This window comes from Mustelus asterias, chromosome 21 (genome assembly GCF_964213995.1).
Source record: "Mustelus asterias chromosome 21, sMusAst1.hap1.1, whole genome shotgun sequence".
Lineage (NCBI taxonomy): Eukaryota > Metazoa > Chordata > Chondrichthyes > Carcharhiniformes > Triakidae > Mustelus > Mustelus asterias.
In genome coordinates, this window is record NC_135821.1 from 20,361,864 (window position 1) to 20,373,430 (window position 11,567).

General features: G+C 48.7%; 1 protein-coding gene across 1 annotated transcript; it reads left to right on the plus strand.

Moving 5' to 3' along the window:
- Positions 1-5,589: 5,589 nt before the first annotated feature.
- Positions 5,590-9,366, plus strand: LOC144509522 (melanin-concentrating hormone receptor 1-like). The gene is given in 4 exon segments (XM_078238428.1): positions 5,590-5,671; positions 8,384-8,850; positions 8,853-9,098; positions 9,100-9,366. Coding segments are annotated over 4 exon segments (1,062 nt in total).
- The last annotated feature ends 2,201 nt before the right edge of the window (positions 9,367-11,567 follow it).

Here is an 11,567-nt window from a genome sequence, read left to right on the forward strand (position 1 = left end):
ATAAAAATCACAAATAGCAGAGGACCCAGCACTGATCCCTGTGGTACACCGCTGGTAACTGATCTCCAGTCTGAAAATTTTCCATCCACCACCACCCTCTGTCTTCTATGGGATAGCCAGTTACTTATCCAATCGACCAAATTTCCCTCTATCCCACACCTCCTTACTTTCTTCATGAGCCTACCATGGGGAACCTTATCAAATGCCTTACTAAAATCCATGTATACGACATCAACTGCTCTACCTTCATCTACACACTTAGTTACCTCCTCAAAGAATTCAATCAAATTTGTGAGGCAAGACTTACCCTTCACGAATCCGTGCTGACTATCAGGGATTAAGCTGCATCTTTCCAAATGTTCATAAATCCTATCCCTCAGGACCTTTTCCATTAACTTACCGACCACCAAATTATTTTTGAAATATTTTTGACCCAATTATTTTTTTAAAGTTTTTAAAGTTCATTTATTAGTCATAAGTAAGGCTTACATTAACATTGCAATGAAGTTACTGTAATATTCCCCTAGTCGCCACAGTCCGGCGCCTGTTTGGGTCAATGCACCCTAACCAGCACATCTTTCAGACTGTGGGAGGAAACCGGAGCCCCCAGAGGAAACCCACGCAGACACGGGGAGAATGTGCAGACTCCACACAGACAGTGACCCAAGCCCGGAATCGAGCCTGGATCCCTGGCGCTTTGAGGCAGCAGTGCTAACCACTGTGCCACCGTGCCGCCAATCGAGGTGAATAACATGAACCAAGAGGCACGCTCCCTAAAATTTAGAAGATTAGGGACAGTTGGATATAATTTTTCAAGCTATTCAGTGGAACTGACAGAGTGGATAGAGAGAAGTCATTTCCGTTGCTTCGGGGAGTTTGGGACTAGGGACACAGACTAAAAATGAGAACCAAGCCTCTGGGGCACGATGAGTAAACATAAAGGGTGGTGAAAAAACAGCAATTGATACTTGATTGATTGTTCATTTAAATCTGAGAAGGTGAGAGTCTCATGACACCAGGTTACAGTCCAACAGGTTTATTTGGTATCACGAGCTTTCGGAGCATTGCTCCTTCATCAGGTGGAGGTAAATGTGAGCGTGGTAGATTTTTGTTATCCAAGGATATTCAGGGCCATTAGGTCGTCTTTCAGCCATTGGATGACGGGTGAAATTTGGAAGGGTTAAAATGGCACCTTCCTCTACCTCTACTCATTAGAAACATGAGTGACTGTTCCACATCAGTGCCTTATATTCCAGTTTATATTGCAGTCGGGTCATTGGTGGGCAGATAGGGAGCAGAGTCCCTGGATGAATTTGGTCTCTTTAACCCAGAAGGTGTATTTCACCATTACCTTGGTTCCGATCACCACCCAAAGCCAAGACTTGCCTGAGCCACATGGCTCTCTACCACATAGGACAGCACCCTTAACATCAAAGCTACAGGGCAACCCTGTCCAGTCAGCCCTTGTTTTCAAATCCCTCCACTGTCCCACCCTTCCTTGTCTCTGTAACCTCCTCCAGCCCCACAACCCATGGTGGCACAGTGGTTAACACTGCTGCCTCACAGTGCCAGGGACCCGGGTTTCAATTCTGGCCTTGGGTCACTGTCTGTGTGGAGTTTGCACATTCTCCCTGTGTCTGCGTGGGTTTCCTCCGGGTGCTCCAGTTTCCCCCCATAGTCCAAAGATGTGCGGGTTAGGTTGATTGGCCATGTTAAATTGACCCTAGTGTCAGGGGATTAGCAGAGTAAATATGTGGGGTTATGGGAATAGGGCCTGGGTGGGATTGTGGTTGGTGCAGGCTCGATGGGTCAAATGGCCTCCTTCTGCACTGTAGGATTCAATAATTCTTCTATAATTTTAAACCCTCTGAGGTATCTGCAGTCACCTAATTCTTGAACATTCCCAGACATGACTGCCACACCAGCGCCTTCAGCCACCTGGGCCCCCAAGCTCTGGAATTACCTCCCTAAACCTCTCCAACCTCCACCTTCCTTCCCTCCTTTAGGATGTTCTTTAAAATCTGCCTCACTGACCAAGCTTTTGATCCAAACTCACCAACACCTCTACTTTCTCAGAAGACTAAGGAAATTTGGCATGTCAGCTACGACTCTCACCAACTTTTACAGATGCAGCATAGAAAGCAATCTTTCTGGTTGTATCACAGCTTGGTATGGGCTCCTGCTCTGTCCAAGACCGCAAGACACTACAAAAGGTCGTGAATGTAGCCCAATCCATCTCGCAAACCAGCCTCCCATCCATTGATTCTGCCTACACTTCCCACAGCCTCGGAAAAGCAGCCAGCATAATTAAGGACCCCACACACCCCGGACATTCTCTCTTCCACCTTCTCCCGTCAGGAAAAAGAAGCAAAAGTCTGAGCTCACGTTCCGACCGACTCAAGAACAGCTTCTTCCCTGCTGCTGTCAGACTTTTGAATGGACCTACCTCATGTTAAGTTGATCTTTCTCTACACCCTATGACTGTAACACTACACTCTATCCTTTCCTTCTTCCCTCTGTACTCTATGAATGGCATGCTTTGTATAGCGCGCAAGAAACAATACTTTTCACTGTATACCAATACATGTGGGAATAATAAATCAAATATCTCTGTAGGTGATTCAGAGACAGTCTGTGTGTTTTGAATATAGTAAGAAGTTTAACAACACCAGGTTAAAGTCCAACAGGTTTATTTGGTAGCAAATACCATAAGCTTTCGGAGCAATGCTCCTTCGTCAGATGGAGTGGTCTCTGTTCTCAAACAGGGCACAGACACAGAAATCAAGTTACAGAATACTGATTAGAATGCAAATCTCTACAGCCAGCCAGGTCTTAAATGTACAGACAATGTGGGTGGAGGGAGCATTCAACACAGGTTAAAGAGATGTGTATTGTCTCCAGACAGTACAGCTTGTGAAATTGTGCAAGTCCAGGAGGCAAGCTGTGGGGGTTACTGATAATGTGACATAAGTCCAACATCCCGGTTTAGACCGTCCTCATGTGTGCGGAACTTGGCTATCAGTTTCTGCTCAGTGACTCTGCGCTGTCGTGTGTCGTGACGGCCGCCTTGGAGAACGCTTACCTGAAGATCCAAGGCTGAATGCCCGTGACTGCTGAAGTGCTCCCCCACAGGAAGAGAACAGTCTTGCCTGGTGATTGTCGAGCGGTGTTCATTCATCCGTTGTCGTAGCGTCTGTACAGTATTCTGTAATTTGATTTCTGTGTCTGTGCCCTGTTTGAGAACAGAGACCACTCCATCTGATGAAGGAGCAGCGCTCCGAAAGCTTATGGTATTTGCTACCAAATAAACCTGTTGGACTTTAACCTGGTGTTGTGAGACTTCTTACTGTGCTTACCCCAGTCCAACGCTGGCATCTCCACATCATGTTTTGAATATTCCAGTGAAGCGTCCTGGGATGTTTCATTCTGTTAAAGGAGCTATCATAGAATCCCTGCAATGTGGAAGGAGGCTATTCGGCCCATCGAGTCTGCACCGACCACAATCCCTATCCCCGTAACCCCACATATTTACCCTGCTAATCCCTCTAACCTACGCATCCCAGGACACTAAGGGGCAATTTAGCATGGCCAATCAACCTAACCTGCTCATCTTTGGAGTGTGGGAGGAAACCGGAGCACCCGGAGGAAACCCACGCAGACACGGGGAGAACATGCAGACTCCGCACAGACAGTGACCCAAGCTGGGAATTGAACCCGTGTCCCTGGCGCTGTGAGGCAGCAGTGCTAACCACTGTGTCACCGTGCCGCCCAGATGTTGAAATGTCAGTTGTTGGTGTTAATACTATCATTGAGTATTTAGCACAAAGTTTTATTTTTAAAGGTTGCCCTTGTCTGCTGAGATATTGAGCTGATGCTGCATCGGTTCAGCAGCTGGAGATGTTCTGCTGTGAGCTACTTCTGGATTCTTACCATCTGCGAGTTAAAACAAAATGCCAGACTGCAGCTGATGTGAGCAGACATAGAACATAGAACATAGAACAGTACAGCACAGAACAGGCCCTTCGGCCCGCGATGTTGTGCCGAGCTTTATCTGAAACCAAGATCAAGCTATCCCACTCCCTATCATCCTGGTGTGCTCCATGTGCCTATCCAATAACCGCTTAAATGTTCCTAAAGTGTCCGACTCTACTATCACTGCAGGCAGTCCATTCCACACCCCAACCACTCTCTGCGTAAAGAACCTACCTCTGATATCCGTCCTGTATCTCCCACCACGAACCCTATAGTTATGCCCCCTTGTAATAGCTCCATCCACCCGAGGAAATAGTCTTTGAACGTTCACTCTATCTATCCTCTTCATCATTTTATACACCTCTATTAAGTCTCCCCTCAGCCTCCTCCGCTCCAGAGAGAACAGCCCTAGCTCCCTCAACCTTTCCTCATATGACCTACCCTCCAAACCAGGCAGCATCCTGGTAAATCTCCTCTGCACTCTTTCCAGCGCTTCCACATCCTTCTTATAGTGAGGTGACCAGAACTGCACACAATATTCCAAATGTGGTCTCACCAAGGTCCTGTACAGTTGCAGCATAACCCCACGGCTCTTAAACTCCAACCCCCTGTTAATAAAAGCTAACACACTATAGGCCTTCTTCACAGCTCTATCCACTTGAGTGGCAACCTTTAGAGATCTGTGGATATGGACCCCAAGATCTCTCTGTTCCTCCACAGTCTTCAGAACCCTACCTTTGACCCTGTAATCCACATTTAAATTTGTCCTACCAAAATGAATCACCTCACATTTATCAGGGTTAAACTCCATTTGCCATTTTTCAGCCCAGCTTTGCATCCTATCTATGTCTCTTTGCAGCCTACAACAGCCCTCCACCTCATCCACTACTCCACCAATCTTGGTGTCATCAGCAAATTTACTGATCCACCCTTCAGCCCCCTCCTCTAAGTCATTAATAAAAATCACAAAGAGCAGAGGACCAAGCACTGATCCCTGCGGCACTCTGTGACTGGAGGGGAACTGGTGGCTTTGCATAAGGAATCTTGGTGATACTGGGACAGTGGCCTTTGTGTCAGTGAGGGCTTCACCACCCCCCCCCCCCCCTTTTCATAAAGAGCTTCTTGCAAAATGCGAGTCTTAACGACAGGGACCTGGGGAATTGTCTGTTTGTATAGGCGGTGCTATCAGTGTCAGTCGCAGACTTGAGCAACCTGTGCGGTTCAGTGAGATCAGAAAGGAGAGAGAGACAGCAATGAGGGGTAATGATGTAAAAACAGGATAAGAAAAGGCAGGCAGAATAAGAAAAAGGAGGATGAGACGCGGGAAGATCAAAAGAATCACTCACCTGATGAAGGAGCAGCGTTCCGAAATTCCAAATAAACCTGTTGGACTTCAACCTGGTGTTGTGAGACTTCTTACTGTGCCCACCCCAGTCCAACGCCGGCATCTCCACATTATAAAGGAGACACACAGAGAGAGGAAGGCTGCCAGGCCAAGGAACAAAGAGACAGAGGGCTGTGAGAGAGAGAGAGAGAAAGCAAAGGTCAGAAAGAGGGAGAGAAAGGAACAGGCACAAAGGAAACAGAGAGAAGGAGAGAAAGTCAGCCGGGGAAGTGATGGACCAGGAGCTGGTCTCGGTATCCTGGGCTCGGAATGACAGCAATTTCCCGGAATTCCTCCAGAACTCCACGTCGCTGGGTAAGTCTCACCGACCACTCGAGAGAATGTGCATTGTTATTTTCTCCCTCAGTTTTGGGGAGGTTGAGATGGGGGCTGGTTGGTGGACAAAGGATTTGCTCAGTGCGTTCACTCACTCACTCACTCACTCAGCATTCATTCTGTCTACTCACTGACAGTGCGAGAGACACAATAAATCAGAGCGATGTTAGTCGATGGGAGTGCCCCTGGGGTGCCTTGGTATATTAGTGAGCACCAGCCTGCATATTCACTAGCACTGCTAACCTGACAGTGGGGACTGGATGTTGCTCTATCTCAGCAGCCTCTGTCTCTCTGCTAAAGTCCACTTTCTCCGGAGAATGATAATGTCCCAGAGACTGAGCCTCCCCTTTACACTGGCTGCGATTATGTGAATATGCTAACTCTCACAGTTCCACCCAATAACCCTGCCAGCCTGTGCTTCAGTGGGTAGCAGCCCCACCTCTTGAGACAGAAGACTGTGGGTTCCTAGAAGCAGCCAATGGTGCAGCACAGAAAGCGACCATTCAGCCCATCGGCTCTGTGCCGGCTCATTTAGAGAGCAACCCAGTTAGTAGTTTTTTTTCTGCTTTCCTTTGGAAGGCTATTCCTGAGTCTATGTCCATAGGCCTATCAGATGCTCAGATCCGAATTCCCGACCCTAATCGCTTTGGGATAGAGAAATTGGTTTTCCTTATCTGGGTGGCACGGTGGTACAGTGGTTAGCGCTGCTGCCTCACAGCGCCAGGGACACGGGTTCGATTCCGGCCTCGGGTCGCTGTCTGTGTGGAGTCTGCACGTTCTCCCCATGTCTGCGTGGGTTTCCTCCGGGTGCTCCGGCTTCCTCCCACAGTCCAAAGATGTGCAGGTTAGGTGGATTGGCCATGCTAAAATTGCCCCTTAGTGTCCAAAGATGTGTAGGTTAGGAATTAGCAGGGTAAATGTGTGGGGTTACGGGGATAGGGCAGGGGGTGGGCCTGCGTAAGGTGCTCTTTCAGAGAGTCGGTACAGATTTGATGGGCCGAATGGCCTCCTTCACAAATTTGGAGAGACCCGGTGCACCATCATCACTGCCAACAGCCAGCTAACCAGCACCTACATCCTTACTGTTATGATACGGGGCAGCACAGTGGCACAGTGGTTAGCACTGCTGCCTCACAGTGCCAGGGATCTGGGTTCGATTCCCAGCTTGGGTCACCGTCTGTGTGGAGCCTGCACATTCTCTCCGTGTCTGCGTGGGTTTCCTCCGGGTGCTCCGGTTTCCTCCCACAGTCCAAAGGTGTGTGGGTTAGGTTGATTGGCCATGCTAAATTGACCCTAGTGTCAGGGGGATTAGCAGGGTAAATGTGTGGGGTTGCGGGAATGGGGCCTGGGTGGGATTGTGGTCAGTGCAGACATGATGGGCCAAATGGTCTCCTTCTGCACTGTAGGAATTCTATGAAAGTCTAAATCTTGTTCTTCCATCAACGACCTGAAGTCCTCTGGTCACCAACTGACACCAGTTTCTCTTTATTTCCTCTGTGTAAAACACTTTGTAGTTTTAGATCTCCTCGAAGCCTTCGCTGTTCGCAGGAGAACAACTCCAGCTTCTCCATTTGACCTACAGAATCCCGGAATCATTCTAGTCCCATGCGCTCTCTGGAAAGCTGAGCCCTGATTACTAGGCCAAGACGCCTGACTGAGCGCCGAGCTACCGGTTGACTGATCGAGATGTCAAACTGAGGCCCTGTCCGCTCTCCCAGGTGGATGTGAGAGATCCCCCTGTGCTGTACTGGGGAAGGACATGGGGGTTCTCCCCTGGTGTCCTGGCCAATATTTACCCCTCAACTACTCTCGGAACAAAAAACCAGACAAACTGGGCCATTATCACATTGCTGTTTGTGGGATCTTGCTGTGCACAAATCAGCTGCTGTGTTTCCTACTTTACAAGAGTGATTGAACATCAACGTGCAAATTATAGAGTCATAGAGATTTACAGCATGGAAACAGGCCCTTCAGCCCAACTTGTCCATGCCACCCCTTTTTTTAATCCCTAAACTAATCCCAATTGCCCGCATTTGGCCCATATCCCTCGACACCCATCTTACCCATGTAACTGTCTAAATGCTTTTTAAAAGACAAAATTGTATCCGCCTCTACTACTACCTCTGGCAGCTTGTTCCAGACACTCACCAACCTCTATGTGAAAAAAATTGCCCCTCTGGACACTTTTGTATCTCTCCCCTCTCACCTTAAACCTATGCCCCCTAGTTTTAGACTCCCCTACCTTTGGGAAAAGATGTTGACTATCTAGCTGATCTATGCCCCTCATTATTTTATAGACCTCTATAAGATCATCCCTCAGCCTCCTAGGCTCCAGAGAAAAAAGTCCCAGTCTATCCAGCCTCTCCTTATAACTCAATCCATCAAGTCCCGGTAGCATCCTAGTAAACCTATTCTGCACTCTTTCTAGTTTAATAGTATTCTTTCTATAATAGAGTGACCAGAGCTGTACACAGTATTCCAAGTGTGGCCTTACCAATGTCTTGTCCAACTTCAACAAGATGTTCCAACTCCTGTATTCAATGTTCTGACCAATGAAACCAAGCATTTTGAATAGTGATTAGTGATTAGTTGGAAAGTGTATCGCAAGGTCCAGATGTTGTGCAAGGTGCTTTGTCAGTGTTCACCTCCCCATGTCCCCATTGTAATCTTCATCAATTTTTGTTTTTACAGATGTTCCACATCAGTTCTCCTACACCAACGTCATCCTGCCCTCTGTGTTTGGGGTCATCTGTCTCTTTGGGATCGTAGGGAATTGTATCGTCATTGTTACTGTCAGCAAGAAGTCGAAATGGAATTGCACAGTGCCGGAGATCTACATTGTCAACCTGTCCATTGTGGACCTGCTCTTTCTGTTGGGAATGCCTTTCCTCATCCATCAGCTGGTGGGCAATGGCGTATGGCACTTTGGAGAGACCCTGTGCACCATCATCACGGCAATGGATGCCAACAGCCAGTTCACCAGCACCTACATCCTCACCGCCATGTCCACTGACCGCTACCTGGCCACGGTTCACCCCATCTCATCTTGCCGCTTCAGGAAGCCCTCCATCGCAGCGTTGGTCATCTGTCTGCTTTGGCTTCTCTCATTCACCAGCATTACCCCTGTCTGGATGTACACCGGCCTGATCCCCTTCCCGGGGGGGGGGCAGTCGGGTGTGGCATCCACCTGCCCAATCCTGAGACGGACATCTACTGGTACACCTTGTACCAGTTTTTCCTGGCGTTCGCTCTGCCCTTGCTGGTGATCAGTGCAGCGTACGTCAGGATCCTGCAACACATGACCTCCTCGGTCGCACCCACCACTCAAAGGAGTGTCCGGCTGAGGGCGAAGAAGGTCACGCGGACTGCCGTTGTCACCTGCCTGGTATTTTTTATCTGTTGGGCTCCCCTTCTATGTGCTGCAGCTCACCCAGCTTTCCATCGACTGGCCCACTTTGCCCTTCTACCACGCCTACAATGTGGCCATCAGCCTGGGCTACGCCAACAGCTGCCTCAACCCCTTCGTCTACATGGCTCTGTGCGGGGCCTTCCGGAGAAAGTTGGCCCTCATGGTGAGGCCACCCCGTCAGCAGAGACACGTCAGCAGCCTCCCAATCCCCGTCAGCCATTTGGAAATGAAGCAGGAAAGCTCGTCGCGTGAGGAAGGCAGGTAGAAGATGGAGCTGGGGTCAGGAGCGGGAAGAAGGTGCGAATGGCCTCACTCCCACTTCAAGCTGTGACCACACTTTGAAAGAACTTCACTGGCATTTAAAAAAATGTATTCGCTCACAGGGCAAGGGTGTCGATGGCTGGGTCAACATTTATTGCCCATCCCTAATTGCCCTCGACAAGGTGGTGGTGAGCCGCCTTCTTGAACTGGTGCAGTCCATGTGGTGTAGGTACACCCACAGTGCTGTTAGGGAGGGAGCTCCAGGATTTTGACCCAGCGACAGTGAAGTGCTTCATTGTGAAAGACATTGGATAAATAATTGGCCTTTCTTTTCATTCAGAGAGGATGGAGAGCTCCGTGCTCTCACCAGGCCAAACCTCCACTTCAGCAGCTGAGAGTTGGATCAGTTGAGTTGTACTGTGTCTTCCGGAGTTAATTAAACCAATCCAGGATTGATGAAAGGAACTGCCTCGCATCATCATCTAAAAGACTGAAGCCCACACTCAGCAAGAGTGGCTGAGGCTGCACATTCATGGTAAAAATCTAGGATGGCCCTTAACTGTTATAGGAACAGAAGGAGGCCATTCAGCCCCTCGAGCCTGTTCCACCATTTAAGTGGATTAGGGCTGACCCCATAGAGTTTTACAGCACAGAAGGAGGCCCTTCAACCCATCGTGTCTGCACCGGCTGTCAAGCACCTATCTATTCTAATCCCATTTTCCAGCACTTGGGCCATAGCCTGGTATTCTGTGGTGTTTCAAGTTCTCATCTCTACCACCTTCCCCGCCTTGTTTCTGTAACTCTGATTACAAAAGACTCACTTTTGACAAGTTCAGCTGACCGCTCATCTCAAAGGCTTTTCAGGGAGAGAAAGTTCCGTGGGCAGCACGGCGACACAGTGGTTAGCACAGCTGCCTCATAGCGCCAGGTTCTCGGCTTGGGTCACTGCCTGTGCGGAGTCCGCACATTCTCCCCGCGTCTGCGTGGGTTTCCTTCAGGTGCTCCGGTTTCCTCCCACAGTCCAAAAGATGTGCAGGTTAGGTGCATTGGCCATGATAAATTGCCCCTTAATGCCTGGGATGTTTAGATTAGAGGGATTGGTGAGGTAAATATGTGGAGTTACAGGGATAAGGCCTAGGTGGGATTGTGGTCAGTGCAGACTCGATGGGCCGAATGGCCTCCTTCTGCACTGTAGGATTCTATGATTCTATTTGCACTTACCTTTTGTGTGAAGAGTGTTTGCTGACGCCTCCCGCTGAACGGCCAAGTTACCGCCATGCTTCAGTTGCGTAGAGCCTCGGCCAGGGTCTGACTGGAGTTCCACATTGCGGGCACCGCAGCTCAGGAAGGATATGGTGGCCTTGGAAGAGGTTCAGGTTCACCAGAATTGTACCAGGGCTGAAAGGGTTAAATGATGAGGCTGGTTACATTAACCTGACTTGCATTCTCTCGTTTAAGGAGTAACATAAGAACATAAGAAATAGGAGCAGGAGTAGGCCATCCAGCCCCTCGAGCCTGCCCCGCCATTCAATAAGATCATGGCTGATCTGATAGTAGTTTAGTTCCACTTACCCGCCTGCTCCCCATAACCCTTAATTCCCTTATTGATCAGAAATCTATCTACCTGTGACTTAAACATATTTAACGAGGAAGCCTCCACTGCTTCAATGGGCAGAGAATTCCAGAGATTCACTACCCTCTGAGAGAAGAAGTTCCTCCTCAACTCTGTTCGAAACTGACTCCCCCTTATTTTGAGGCTGTGCCCTCTAGTTCTGGTTTCCCTTCTAAGTGGAAAGAATCTCTCCACCTCTACCCTATCCAGCCCCTTCATTATCTTATATGTCTCCATAAGATCTCCCCTCAGCCTTCTAAACTCCAATGAGTACAGGCGCAATCCACTCAATCTCTCCCCATAAGCTAACCCCCTCATCTCCAGTATCAACCTGGTGAACCTTCTCTGCACTCCCACCAAGGCCAATATATCCTTCCGCAAATAAGTAATCTGACCAAAGTGTTTAAAATGAGACAGAGATTTGATAGAATATAGAAACGATTTTCTCTCAAGAACGACTGGACATAATCTTAAATTTAAATCTGTCGTTTTGGAGGGAAATCAGGAATTGCTCCCCCTCACAATTATCTGGAATTCTCTCCCTCACATGGTGGTGGATGTTAGGCCAACTGGAGTTTTCCAAGATTGAGATC